Source organism: Gopherus flavomarginatus, chromosome 19, assembly GCF_025201925.1.
Source record: "Gopherus flavomarginatus isolate rGopFla2 chromosome 19, rGopFla2.mat.asm, whole genome shotgun sequence".
Lineage (NCBI taxonomy): Eukaryota > Metazoa > Chordata > Testudines > Testudinidae > Gopherus > Gopherus flavomarginatus.
In genome coordinates this window covers 17,159,583-17,174,318 of record NC_066635.1, presented here as the reverse complement: position 1 = coordinate 17,174,318, position 14,736 = coordinate 17,159,583, and the positions used below count along the sequence as shown (strand labels likewise).

Genomic DNA, 14,736 nt, shown 5'->3' with positions numbered 1-14,736 from the left:
CATGAAGTTATAAAGAATGCAGAAATAAGAAACAATGACTTGTTAGTGAGATAAAATGAGGGGGAGGCAGCCTCCTGGTGCTATGACAGTCCAGGCAGGACATTAAGCGGTGCAGGGGAGAGGAGCCCAGCATGCCGCTGCTATGATAGTCCAGGCAGGACAGAATCTTTTCTTTACACAGGAAAGGGAGGGGGCTGATGGAGCTAGTTGCTATGATGAAGACGGTTACCAGCCGTTCTGTACCATCTACTGGGAATGACCAAGAATCATTCCTATTTTCACCCAGGCACCCCCGGCCAGCCTCACCTGAAGCCAGCCAGGAGCACTCACAGGTTGATAACAAGGACGGCTACCAGTCCTACTGCACCATCTGCCACCGGGCAGGGGAGAGGAGTGGATACTGCTCTTCGCTGCTGCAGCATCGCGTCTACCAGCAGCATTCAGTAGACATAGGGTGACATTGAAAGAAGTCAAGAAACGATTTCTTTCCCTTTTCTTTCATGTGGGGGAGGGGGGGCGAGTAAATTGACGATCTATTCCCTGAACCATGCCGGACAATGTGTTTGAGCCCACAGGCATTGGGAGCTCAGCCAAGAATGCAAATACTTTTCGGAGGCTGCTGTGGACTGTGGGATAGCTGGAGTCCTCAGTACCCCCTCCTTCCCTCCATGAGCGTCCATTTGAGTCTCTGGCTTCCCGTTACGCTTGTCACGCAGCAGTGTGTAGCCTGTAGATATTTTTTTCAAACGCTTTGGCAGTTCGTCTTCTGTAAGGGAGCTTTGATAGAACAGATTTGTTTCCCCATACAGCGATCAGATCCAGTATCTCCCATACAGTCCATGCTGGAGCTCTTTCTGGATTTGGGACTGCATTGCCACCCGTGCTGATCAGAGCTCCACGCTGGGCAAACAGGAAACGAAAATCAAAATTTCGCGGGGCTTTTCCTGTTTACCTGGCCACTGCATCCAAGTTCAGATTGCTGTCCAGAGCAGTCACAGTGGTGCACTGTGGGATATCGCCTGGAGGTACCGTCGATTTGCGTCCGCACTAACCCTAATCCGATATGGTAATACCGATTTTTAGCGCTACTCCTCTCGTCGGGGAGGAGTACAGAAACCGATTTAAAGAGCCCTTTATATCGATATAAAGGGCCTCGTAGTGTGGACGGGTACAGCGTTAAATTGGTTTAACGCTGCTAAAATCGGTTTAAACGTGTAGTGTAGACCAGGCCTCAGATCCTAGTCGTGACGCAGTCGTTTTGAATGATGTAACCCTATAGCCATTTCCAAATGTCCCGGGGGCATCAAATACCATTGTAATGGAGGACAAAGGGTGATTTTTTTTTCCTTTTTAAAAATTCAGGTCTAACAAGCGGAAAGGTCACAAAGACAGGTTTGACAGTTGAAATGCATTTCTTCTAGAAAAATGTACAATACTCAGTGATGTTTGTATCGCTTCTATACGAAATGGTTTAAAAACCAAAAAAGACTTGTGATGTTTGTGAGTGTTGCTATTTTAGAACTTATTTCTATAAGTATTTTTTTCTTAAAGATGTTTAATAGTAATTCATATAATAAAGTCATGTCGTACTCCTAATGCCTTGGTTTTCTTTGCTTTTGATTTTTTTACGGCCATGAAAAAAAGAAGTGAAACTGACAATCGAGTGAAACAAATTTTTCTTTCATCTCCGTTCTGGACGCTGCTCTCAATGGCTCATCTGTTACCGAATGAGTAGCTCTTCGAAGTGAGGGATTCTTATTGCCTCACTCATGGTGACTGTGTAGTGCACAATCCAGTAGGTGGCTCCAAAGAAATAGGAAGGAGGACTTCTCTGAGCAGCCTGACTGCCATAGCAGAGCTCCAACAAGCTCTTGCCAAAGTGATCTGAACTACAGTTGGTCAGCAAATGGCTTTTTCCTGCCCCCGGCTGAAATTTTTAGACTATAACTCCTGCGATGCGCCACAGTTTCCCCTCGTGGAGACCAGAAGCAATGTATCATGGCCATCCCTGGCTGTGGTGCATCATGGGAGATATAGTCTATCTGGGAAGCCTGGCCCATAGAAAATCAGGGACATGAAGTGACAACATTACAACTCCCAAGAGGCACTGAGGTAACATATCCAAACTGAAATATTTCAGTTTTCGTTGAAAAATTGAAAATCTGGAAAAAAAAATTCTGCAAAAACCAGGTGCTTTTCATATAAAACTTTATTTCAGTGGTTTTCAACCTATTTACCATTGTGGGCTGTATATGTTGCTCTCTGTGTGATATGTGGGCCGCATCCATGCAATATATCTACTACCTGTATGGCCCTGAAGATGTCACAGCTGCAACTGTGTGCTGAATGAGCCGCGAGTTGAGAACCACTGCTTTATTTTATTGTCCAATTTTCTATTTAAAAATAAACAGGCTTAGATGGAAATTTTTTCATCCAGTCCTAAATTGAATTCCTGGGCAGCTAATGGGTCGTGGGGGGGTTATAAACTGTAACATGACATTTTTACTCAAAATCACCCGGCTTTACAGTACAGGAGACTCGTAAACCCAAGGAAAGCTTTTCCTGGAAATGTGATCCCTGTCATAAGCAGCTCGCCATCCTCTTCCTCCTCCAGAAAGACTGAATGCTTTGCCACTTGACCTTGCAGGAGCAGCAGATTGGTGCAGGGAGAGCTAATGTTAGTTGTGGTAGTCACGGACTTGTCATGACTCAAGAATACCTTTTGTGAAAGAGCTCAGAGCATGGATCAAGAAGAAAATTTTGAAGCTTTATCATGAGGGGGAAAGCGCTTGAGGAATTCTGAATCAAACAAGTGTAGCCTCTGACCCAGCTGCCTGCTGTCAAGTCCTGCAATATATCTGTCTCCATCTTTGGTATAGAGGGAAGCTGCTGGCAGTGACTGCAGGGTCAAGAGGAAGCAACATATCCTGAGACCTCTTCCTTCCGTGGGCAGCCCCTCCATATCAAACGTGCATTGACCTACGTCAAGCTTCTAGCAAGTTACCAGTGCAGCCCGCGCTTGGACCAAAGATTCTAAGGCAGGATGTAGAGGTGAGTGAGAGGGCTTTATGTCTCTGATCGTTCATCACAGCCTGGCAGGCAGCATCACACCCTGGCTCTGTGCAAAGCCCATCTACATGAGTTTTGCACAGGCTGGGGTAAGAGTCAGGTGGGCCCATTGACTTTAGGAAAAATTAAGCAATGATTTCCCTAGTAAATGAGTGATCCTGGAAGTTGCATTCCAGTGTATAGGGCATGTACCATTCACACCCTTTCCTCTGACATATGTAGGCATTTAGGACCTGATCCAGTGCAAGTCATTCCATTGAGTTCAGTGGGCATTAGATGGAGCTCTTAGCCAGTGAAATCAGTGTCAGATCTTCTGTAGCTGGGCTTTATTTATGAACAAGAATTGCTGACCCAGGCTGCTCAGGGACAGTTGTGACATCAGGTGTGTGTGTGTGTGTGTGTGTGTGTGTAAGCTCACAGCACATCTACAGTCAGCTATATTAATGTGGAACTGCATTTTATCAAAAATATGGTGTTACCCACTTAATGCTGAAAATAAGTCTCTAGGGATGAAGTGCGTGCAGTTTCTTTAAACTGTTTCATTGTCTGGAATACATCAACTCCCCCATGTCTGTCAAACGTACATTCAGGCTCCTTCACATTGTCTTCTAGTGGAAAGGGAATACATTTATTATAAGGTATTATTTCTGAAATATGTGTTCTTAATTTTCAACCCAAACATTTACACTCACTGGCTGGATCAGTATGTCTCGAAGTGTGAAACGTTATTGAAGGTAGACAATTTAAAGCGAGATGTGACAGCATCTTTGCTTTTTCCCAGTGTGTGCTTTGAGTTCTAACACCTAACATCTCCTAAAATTTTGAAGGGCAGTCTGAGCAAAACAGACAGTTTTGGCAATGCTGTTGTGCAAATCCACCAGGAATGCCTTGTAAGTTGCACAGTTCTGGTCTGTTTCAAGTTTGGGATAAAGCCTGAAATCAGGCGAGTTGTGATTACAGCGGCCAGATCCTCAACTGGCATATGTAAGTCAACATAACGTATCTATGGAGCTTTGCTGCTATACAGCAGCTGAGGTTCTGGCCCACTTTGTTGAGGAAGATTTTTGCCTGGCTCAGGTAATCAGATAAGTGTGCCTATAAATATGATGAATGAATGGCCAGAACCAAACACATGATGGAAAAAATATGAATCTAACGTTATGAGGCTGTCTGATTCTGAACTTGACAACTTTTCGCAGTTTGGCCTCTGTTCAGAAGACCTAAATCAATGCTGCATCTTTGATGGATTATTTTTGGGATGACTAGAGAAGCAGGCATTGCTCTTACTTTTCATGCCTTCATATGCATCTTTTTAAGTCAGCCGTTGCAGGCCGCAATACAGTAGGTGCATTGGCACACGGCTGCAGGCTTTAATGCTGACTTATTAGCATTCACTGGCCTTTAAGACAACACTAGCCTCTTATTCTTGCTCTGGAAGGATGCTCTTGTATTTAAGGTGCAGGATAAATAGACAGCTCCAGACGTAACTGTAGCCAATTAGTTAGGAGCCCTGAGCTCCCTTCCAGAGTGTTACTGGCACTTGGATACCACAGTGATGGGACCATACAGGTAATGGATCATTCTGCTTTTGTAACTAGGGGAGAATTATCAGCATGAGAGGCGCTTTAAGCCAATGTTTGAGTTCCCCCAACACAAGCATGGATTAGCACTTGCAGAGAGGATCATGGGTTCAGAGGGCTCTCCTAACAGAGCTCTCTGTTAATTTCCTCTGAAGCACCTGGCATTGCCTACTGTCGGAAGACAGGATGCTGGGCTAGATGGACCATTGGTCTGACTCAGTAGAGCCGTTCTTATGTTCCTGCTCTTGCCTTCCATGGTGTATTATCCTGTTTGCCTCCTCTGACCTTGCCTTCATTTCCCTGAACTACAGCTGGGTGCTCTGCTGATTTCCAGTTGTGTTAGCTCTCCCTTCTCTGTTAAACATGTGATTCTGTTGCCTTGCAGTGGCCAATCCGTGAATTGCACAAGGATGGTTGTTTATTTTTGGACAGGCCTTTAGCTAAGACTGAAGCCACACAGCAAGGAGCTGCTAGAACTGATCCTTCTGCTTATTGTCCTTTGGATTTCTACAGAAAATCCAAGCCTTTTGGTGCCCCTGCCCAGCCAGCAGAACTCATCTCCCAGCGTCTCTCCCCTTTGGAGACTTAACCCCAACTTGTATAGCAGCCCATGCAAACAGACCTGCCTTGCAGCCTATCCTCAAAGCCACCAGCCCAGCAGTATTTTGGAGCAGCAGGGAGAAGCAGATTCCAAAGCTGAGGGCCCCTTGCAGCGAATGTTCTGTCTAATAAACTTATGAGGAGTGAAGGCGGTCTCCAAAGCAACACCCTTAAGTTCAGTCTGTAAACCAACAGGCAGCCAGTGCAGATCATGTGTGTAAGATTAACCTAAATGTTTTGTATCTAAAGACAGTTGCTATTATTAGTTCAGAGTTTATTGCTGCTTGGAAGAACTTCCAAGGCTTGGAGCTGTGGATAGAGCTGAGGTCTCTACAACAAGGGGTCTTGGTTCTGCTACTGACTGGCTCTGTGACCATGCCCAGATCACATCTCATCTCTCTGCCTGGGTTTTCCCTCTGTACAGCTGCTGAAATAAAGGTCCCTGAACTCACGAGTGAGTTGTGAAGTCTCCTTCATGAGAAAGTGTTTTTAGATCCTTGGGTGCAAAGTGCTAGACAAAGTATTTATTATTACCTTAATTGTAAAAAGCATGAGAGGCTGAAAAACTGAAAGCTTCAGCTGAAAAAGTGAATGGAAACTTCCTATTGCAGCAAGTAATTTTCATCATTAACCCACCAACAGTGCAGTTATAAATAGTGGGAAATTGGAGGTTTGCAAATGAGTTTAAAGGGTTAGTGCCTGCTAACTCCTTAGTGTGGCCATGAATGCAGTCCTGGACAGCAATCTGTAGTTTCCTTTTTAATTCTCTGTCTCTAATGGGGGAAGTTTGTTCCTCTGCGAAGTGTGAATTGAGATGATATAATGATCCCCAATTAAAACTCTGCATCCAAATCACTCTAAATGCTCAGGCGGTTGTGGATTGGGACCCAAATTTTGTTGCTTGAGGACACTCCCTAAAGTAGATTTATTGCCTCTTGTGTTTATTATATTTTGAAGATGGATTGAATGGCTTGTGTCTGAAATTACCATGTGTATTTTTCACATTGACCTATCCATAATTAGAGGGAAACAGAGGAATATAGCTAATAAATACAGATTACTTCTTGATCTGTTTCTTGGAAGTCAGGTTCATGGAAATACTGTAACGGTGAGAAGGTTATTTATGCACAGCAGATAACCTTGGTGTTGCTGTGAAATCCATAAATGAAATAAAATTAAATTAACTAAGAAAATCAGGCTGGATGAGCCAGCATCTGACAGTCTAAACATTACATATGCTGCCACATGGTGGAAACATAAGGTACCACCTGTCCTCAAGAAAATACCCCATAACAGCCAGGGCTTATTCTCTGTAGACTAGCCCCTAGGGTGGTCATTTTGTAAATGTGCAAAGAGAGTGTGAAATGCTACTATTCGATATCCTTTCTTGCCCCCTTCACACAAGGGTAAGTGACAACGCAAGCTGCAGAGCAACCGAGAACCTGGCCTCTTAGTTTAGATCCCCAGGCTTAACCATTGTCCAAAGTTGTCCTTAAACTGGAACATTGAACAGCTGTCCTCAACCGTAATAACAGAGAGGTGTGGCCTGTAGAATACACAAGTCCTTGTCTGTGCTGTTCTAGCTTGATCCTAGCATTGAAGTAGGTGGGCCTTTGTAGAAATAATGGTCCCTTCTGGCCTTTCATACCAATGACAGTCTGACTCCATAGGTCTCACCTCTATAATGCAACAACGACAAGAACAGCCTCTGGCTACTCTGGAGCCTCTAATTCAGTTATTTACCCTCTCCAGGCTTCAGTTTCCCTCTCTGTAATAGGGGACTTACTGGTGTACTAGGGCAGGATAAGTATTAACAAACACATAGCTGAATGCACTCAGACCCTCATATGGAGGGAACCATTTAGCTGGGGTAAATGCAAAGTAGTATTTGGAGGTGGGGAGTGTGAAGTGAGAGAGCAGGAGGAAGTGAGCTGCAGCCTCAGCAAGGCTACATGATTCTGAAGTCATCTGAGCTTCATTCTTAGACATATGGTATGAGCTTAAGGACTTTAATTTGTGTAAGTTGCCAGACATATGGATGCTGTACTCTTGCACTCTCAGATGTGCTTTCTTCCTAAGGGAAAGATTTAGTGCCTGTCACAGTTACTGTTCATTCACTCATCCTTTTGAAAGAAATAGATAAAAATTATACAGGTGTCCCTCTTCCCAGGATTGTGCCTGCCCTCAGCTCGGATGTCCTTCATCACCCACCCGCTGAGATAGGAGTCTGACCAGGCTAAGGCAAAACAGATTAAACAAATCAATCATAAAGGAGGTGTGTCCAACAGGCCTTGGTACATTTTTACATGTGTTTGGTGGATGTAATGTGGTTATGACTGTTGGCTTCAAGTCTGGGATTTTGCTATCAACATTCTAGACCCAGACACTTCATTATCTTCGCTGACAATACTTCTTAAGGCCAAGAGTTTTGGAAGTACGAGCCTAAGTCTATATTTAGGCATCCAAATAAGTGGCCTGATTTTCAAAGGTGCTGCCTGTCACAGTGTAAGGGTAACTGCACCTGTATCCTGTGCCTCCATGGTCCTCTCCAGGAGTGCCCAGTCTGGTCTCAGGTTTCTAGCCATCACCATCTCTGGGTAGGGACCCTTGTCCCACTCCCCTCTGGCTGGGGTTTTTAAGGCTGCACAGCCCTCTGCCTTACACTGTAATATTCTCAGCAAGCCAGTGTGCCTAAAGGCCAGCACCTGGGCTTTGCTTTCACCCCCAGGGTTATGAACAGCATACTGCCAGCAGTTACAAGTTACCACCCAGCTCTTTCTAAGCAAGCATCTTTATTCCTAAGGTAAAGCATTTCAGAGAAACCATAATAAAAACAATACACAGAATTACTCTCACACTACACATGCCAGGAATTGCCCATCAGCTTATGCGGTACTAGTAGGCCAAAGTCTTCCCAACCCTTCCACAAGGATTGGGGCCCTTGGACAGAAGGTCCTAGCTGTTTGCTGGATCAAAAAGAAGACTCTGTGTCACTTCAGGCTCATCCTTTTATACTAAAAGCCCTTTTCTTTGTCTTCTAGTCTCTGGAAAACGCATCTTGAAACAGTATATGCAAACCAGTCTGGAGGCCGTATCTCTCTCGAGTTCTCAGTGACTCACCTTCATGAACCCCGTTTTTTCTTCCTGTAGCAGCTGTGATAACCCTCCTCCATGGAGTATAACACAATCATACATAAACCATTTATAACCTATACGATATTGTACAAAGCTATTGCACGGAATTGCAATATCTGTCATGCTGCCCACCCAGGAGCTCGTGTTGATTTCAAGTGTTGAACATTGGGCGCTCAGCCCTTTTTGAAAATGAGGCCATAAAATGGAGGATGGGATTATCCAAAGTGTTCAGCATCAGCTGAACTCTGACATCAGTGGAGCTCCCTACAGGCTTATGGCTCTATCTGCGCCCATCTCAATGCAGGGACTAAAAATTGCACCAACCCATTTTCACTTCTAAATTTTGACATACCTGGTGCTGCTGATTTTGTGATTGCAAACTGTGGTTTCCAATCCATCTCTCCTTGTTTCTCATGCAGATTCAAGTGTGTGTGTGAGAAAAATCACAAATGCAACTTTAGGGGCTGGGCTTCTGAAACTTTGCTGCATTTGATTTCCATTGACATATCCTCTTTTAACCATCAAGAACTCAGAAGACAAGCTGAGTAGCCTAAGGAAATGGCAGTTACCAGGCATTGCTGGCAATAGATAACATACTAGAATAGTGCAACACTTAAGGGTATGGCTACACTTGCACTTCAAAGCGTTGCTCCGGCAGCGCTTTGAAGTTTCGAGTGTGTTCGCAGCGCCAGCGCTGGGAGAGAGTTCTCCCAGGGCTGCACGTACTCCACATCCTCTACGGGTGTAGCTTGCAGCCCCGGGAGCCGCACTCCCAGCGCTGCGGCACTGTTTACACTGAAGCTTTACAGCGCTGTATCTTGCAGCGCTCGGGGAGGGGTGTTTTTCACACCCCTGAGCGCGAAAGTTGCAGCGCTGTAAAGCGCCAGTGTAGCCATGTAGTGTAATGTTAAGTCATTCATATGACTGTGCCTGGGCTCCTCACTGGATGAATTGCCATTGACAAAGAAATCACCCTACTTTGTAAGAATGATTTATTTGCAACACCACAATGCTTGGTTCTCAAAGAGTGTTGTAATAGCCAAGGGAGTCACACTCCCCCCTGCCCAATGAAAGACACTGTTTAGATATCAAAGCTCTTTTTGTGGAATGGAAGGGTGATCAAGGCAAGGCAAGGTGCGACTGAAATTATATTCCCTGCCGGAGATATTTCAGGATGTTTAATCATAGGTGCAAAATGTAATTGAAACAAATCACAACGTTGACTGAGCAACAAGCCACGGTCGGGCTATTTTTAGACTGCCAGAGAAATTCCCACTTAATACACTCTGTCCTAGTAGTGCTGATTGCATTCGTCCTCCCATGTCCTTTTCTATGTGTATGCCTGGCATAGTATTTGAGCCCTTACCTTTATAAACATTTCAGTATTGGGCCTTGGAGGCTTTATATATTTTTTTTAATGTTTTGATTTGAGTGTATGTGAAAGTTGCTGGCCTGATAGCACTGAGAATGAAATATTCTCTTTAGGAATATGGTAGTGCATAGGCAACAATGCTGTGAACTTCCCCCATAATGGTGTCTCAGGCATGCTTTATCCCTGATGTGGAGGAACCACCCTGGGGGTAGGAAGGGTGTTAAGCCCCTTCCATCTATGGCTTCTTTTCTGAGGGTGCCCAAAAAATTGCCAATTAAAAATGATTGGGTGGAAGTTTTACGATGTAGATACCTGGCTGCTAGGAACTGGCATAAGACTGCCAACTCATTTCACGTTGGCCATTAAATGACAAGACTTTTCTATTCCTATCATGCTGAGCTGGATTTGAACCTACAACCTCAGAGTAAAAGATTCATGAGTTCTCTAGTCCCATGAAATCGTACCAGCCCATATGTAGAGGGGCTGCAAAGCTGGCAGAGCTCCTCTTGGGAATATCCCTGTTAAGAAGGGTTCCAAAACAGCCCTGTGTCAGACCCCTTGCTGCCCTCAGTATAGGGGCATGCAGGGAGCATAGGGATATGTTGTGGGACAGTGTGAGCACTAGCTCCAGCTATTCAGAGCTGCTGTTTTTGGAGCTGTTCTACTTTGCACATGGGACCATTCTGCTCCAGGGTCAGCACAGACTCCATCATGTCTTCCCTTTGGTTCCTACATTGAATTCAGCTTAGCCAGAATTAGAGATCATCCTTTCTGAGAGCAGCCCCCTCCTTTTACAACGGCAAGCCCTCCATCCTTTCTGTTACTACGCAGTAGTCCTGCATACTCCAGCTGATCTTTCTGCCCAGAGCTTGAGCCTGCTCTGATGCAGGGATTAGTTTAAAGAGCTTGTGTGCTCAAGCTCTGAAATCATGTGTGCACAGGATCAGAAACTGTGTGTATGCACGTGCATGGGATCTGAAATCGTGTTACGGATCAGAAATCTTGCCATATCAAATGGGCTTCTGCCCACTTGGGATCATTTAAAACAGAGAGGGTTGGAGATTTCCTGGGGAAGCAGAAGGGGCTGGCACATATGACCATCCCCAAATGCCATGTGGCATCCACGGGAGCTAGCCCTGGGTCGTGCCGGCCTTTGGGTTTGGCCGGGAGGTGTCTTTGTGGTGTGTTAATGCACTGCTAGTGTTGCCAACCCTCCAGGATTGCCCTGGACATTCCAGGAGTTAAAGATGAATCTTAAATTAAAGATTACATCATATGATGAAACCTCAGGCTCTAGGAATACGTCCAACCAAAACTGGCAACCCTGTGCACCACAGGGCACGAGGCTGGGTGGGCAGCCTGCAGGCTCAGCTCCTCCGTGCCCAGGGGACAGCTGCACAAGCTTGGGTGCCATGACCTCGCAGGGGTGACAGCCTGACATGGCCTGGGGTGCCCTGAAAACGGGCTGTCACTAACAGAAGGGATCGCAGCTGCCTGCCCATCCAGACCCCATCGGTTGGGGGAGCTCGGGGAATACCCACAGCAGGACTCTGCCATTGACTGCTTCTGCCTGGTTCATCAAGCCGCCTCGGGTTCTGCTCGGCCATCGGCTGCCTCTACCTGGCTCCTGGAGCCGTCTCGGGAATCCACTCGGCCATAGGCTGTATGGGCCTGACCCTAGCTCGGTCATCCGGCCGGCCGCTGACTTCCGCTTCCGGGTGAAAGTGCGGGCCGGGGCCTGCTGGTGGGGAGGCGGTTGCTAGGAGCCGCGGTTGCTAGGGGCGGCCTAGGCCGGCCGTGGGGAAGCAGCATGGCGGGGAGCCGGCTGGAGAAGCTGGGATCTGTGTTCACCCGGTATGGGGTCACCGGGGCCGGGACTGGGGGCTGCTGTCAGCGGGTTCTAACTGCCTGGGGTGTGAGAGGGCAAGTTCTTCCCCTCCCCGCTGCCAGGCTGCCTGGCCTGTGGGGCCCCTTTTGGCGGGCTCCGCCTCTCTCCCCCGTGTGGGGAAAGGGGCTGTTCCCTCGGGGGGGCCTTTTAGGGTCGGGGAGGTGGGCAAAGGGGCTGTGGGAGGGCTGGTGCCCCTGAGACTGATCTATGGGTGGGGGACAGAGGTACTGTATGTGCAGGTAGGGGCTGTAGGAGGGCAGGTTCCCATGGGCAGGCTGTGTCCCTTCTCTCTTGGGCCTTTCAGCAGGCCTGATTTCACCTTGTTCCCAGCTCATGTTCTTCCTGCTCCCTCTGCATCTCTCTCTCTCCCAGGACGCGGGACCTGCTGCGTTCCAGGGTGCTGGCCGAGGCTCAGAAGCCCTTGTGGTTCGATGTGTATGCCGCTTTCCCTCCACTGAGGGAGCCCGTCTACCGGGAGCCCCGTCAGCGCTATGGCAAAGTGAAGGATGTCATCCCTCCCATTCTGTACCAAGAGGATGAGATCCGAGCGTGAGTTGTGCCATAGCCTTCCATCTCTGTCAAGTTTTCCTGTAGTACAGTCACAATAATATCTACACGGGGGTGGCAAAATCATGGCTCGTGCAGCTCTTTTACAGTTAAAGTGTGACTTGCGGAGACCCCCACACTCTCCTTCCATTCTCCACCTACCGGGGGTGTCAGGGAAGAAGCCCGGGACCTCTGCATTGTGGTGAGGTAGGGGCTTCTGCCCAGTGGGGAGGAGGGTCTCGGGGCTTCAGCCACGTGAGGCATGCCTGCTGTGCCTTGGGGCTTCAGCAGGAGTGGGCTTGAAGCCTCAGACCCTGGCAGGTGCCTCCTGAAGACCCAAGCTCCAGCATGCGGGCTCCGGCTCTCAAACTTCTGAAGATTGTCATATTCCACTCAGAGTGTCAGTGAGTTCTAATCTAAGCCCTGAAACACCCAGGAGAGGTTTCAGTTTCCCTTTGAAAATTGCAGTACGCTGCAGAGGGTGGCACTAACAGCTGTCCAGCAGATGTACCTAGCTGTCACATCTTACTAGGGCCATTGCTTCTGTTTGTAACTTATTTATTTGTTTAGAATTTTTAAAAGTGTCTCTTCCATGTTTAAAATTATAGATTAGGAGAAAAATACAACTGCTCTTTAACCATTGTTTGCCTCTGGGATACTTAATTAACTCTTATGTGCTTAGCTGTTCATTTGTACAATAGGGAAATTATTGCCCATGAATCATAGAATATCAGGGTTGGAAGGGACGTCAGGAGGTCATCTAGTCCAACCCCCAGCTCAAAGCAGGACCAATTCCCAATTAAATTATCTCAGCCGGGGCTTTGTCAAGCCTGACCTTAAAAAACTTCTAAGGATGATCCTTCCATCTTGCATTTGTGGATATATGTGTTTATAATCACTGAAGTAGACCTGAAAACCATCACTTTAGATCAAGGCTGGTTTAGAGTGGAAAACAGGCATCTGCAGCACCACTTCAACCACCTGGAGCTCTTGTGAAGCGCTTTGTGTCAACAGAATGCTTGTAACAGTTAACAAGTGTTCAAGAACTAGTATAGTTGCATTTATTCTGAGTATCAGTGGCCATAGGGTCTTATTTATAACAGGTTACCAGGAGCAAGGGCCACCCAGGTTCTACTCCTGTCATGGTTATTAATTTGTTGTGTGACCTTTGGCGAGTCATTTTACCTTTCTGTGCTTCAGTTAACCCGTGTTTTTAAAAAGTGATAATATTTCTGTGCCTCCCAGGTGTGTAGTATGGATTAAAAAGTGCATCTTAAAGTACTTTTGAGATGCTTGAATGAAAAACAGTATGTAAATGTAAAATATAGTGAGTGCGAAGAGTAGTAGTTAGGGAAATCATCTTTGCTCTATCCGAAACTAACTGTTATCTGGCTTTACAAGTTCATTAACTTCTCTGCCAGAATTTGTCACCTATACATGGATTAATGCGAAATTCAAACTGTTTTTTTTATTGAATAGGGCATTTTATGAAGCATATGGGAATGGTCCAAAAGCCTTTGAACTGTCACGATTAAACTTTAAATCCACCTGCCAGAGGTAAGCTCCATGTTAGAATTAAACTAGAATTAACTCTTCAGTTTGTTTAATTAATGGACTAAAATGTTTTTTTGTTACTGTTTGGTAAGTAACAAACATCTTGAATTCTAGGTTTGTTGAGAAATTCAATGAACTGCAGAAAGAAGGAAAAATTGAGCCGGAAAAATTGTTTGAAGAAACAGGAAAGCAGCTTTTAGCAGAGGGGATCATTCTACGAAGAAAAGGAACAGCAAATGTATGCATTATTTAAAAAAAACTCAGAAAGGTGGCTGGTAAATTGATACAGAACCGCTTTTTAGGTCACTAGTTTATATGCATCCCAGGACATTAGTGACAAAGGCATTACTGTTTTATGGCACCTGAGTGTCTACATAAATTGACAGGAATTGGGCCCCCTTCTTGGAAGTTTCAGCAGAAAAGTCAAGAATTGAGGTAGACATGGAGAATTAACTCCCCTCCTTGCCATAGAAGTGGTCATACCATGTCAAGGTTGAGGTACATTTCTGGGACAGAGAATGCACTGTGCCTGAATGGAGGATTTCAATCTCCAGATCTGTCAACCCAGTACCTTTCACAAACAGTGCATGTAAAGAACAATAAGGGCTATTCTGTCACTTTGACGTATACACTAACATATTAATCCGCTTCAGGGGAAAATATTTTCACAGTTCTTAATTTATAATAAAATATTTCTCCTATAAAGGTGGTCCTAATGTGTCAATTCCTAATACATTAAGTGCTTGTAAAGGGTAGCAGTGTTGGAATAAGTGAGATTTTTGGTACAGTACTTAGAAAATAAATGAGATGCCTTTACAAGAATGTGTATGCTAATAGAATATTCTTATGGCTGTGTGCATGATATTGTTACAGAATACAGCATATACTATGTAACTGGGATAGAATTATGACTGGTAAACTGAGCACCAGCACTGTTTTTCCTCTGCAAAAGTTGCTGAGGAAGAAGGATGTGGTTCAAGTTAAAGTTTAAT

The 14,736-nt window shown here is 45.7% G+C and overlaps 1 protein-coding gene across 15 annotated transcripts in view; it reads left to right on the top strand.

Moving 5' to 3' along the window:
- The first annotated feature begins 11,456 nt into the window (after window positions 1–11,456).
- The window catches only part of MRPS23 (mitochondrial ribosomal protein S23), a 135,617-nt gene continuing 132,337 nt past the window's right edge, over window positions 11,457–14,736 (top strand). For 14 of the 15 annotated variants that reach the window (XR_007770413.1, XR_007770410.1, XR_007770411.1 and 11 more), the window contains exons 1-4: window positions 11,457–11,610; window positions 12,017–12,193; window positions 13,670–13,747; window positions 13,859–13,982. Coding sequence is in view for 1 of the 15 variants with exons in the window: in XM_050929514.1 (XP_050785471.1) it covers window positions 11,567–11,610; window positions 12,017–12,193; window positions 13,670–13,747; window positions 13,859–13,982 (423 nt within the window). In the remaining 14 variants the exon portion in view is untranslated. The remainder of the gene's footprint in view (window positions 11,611–12,016; window positions 12,194–13,669; window positions 13,748–13,858; window positions 13,983–14,736) is intronic. The other variant, XM_050929514.1, reaches the window with a different exon arrangement.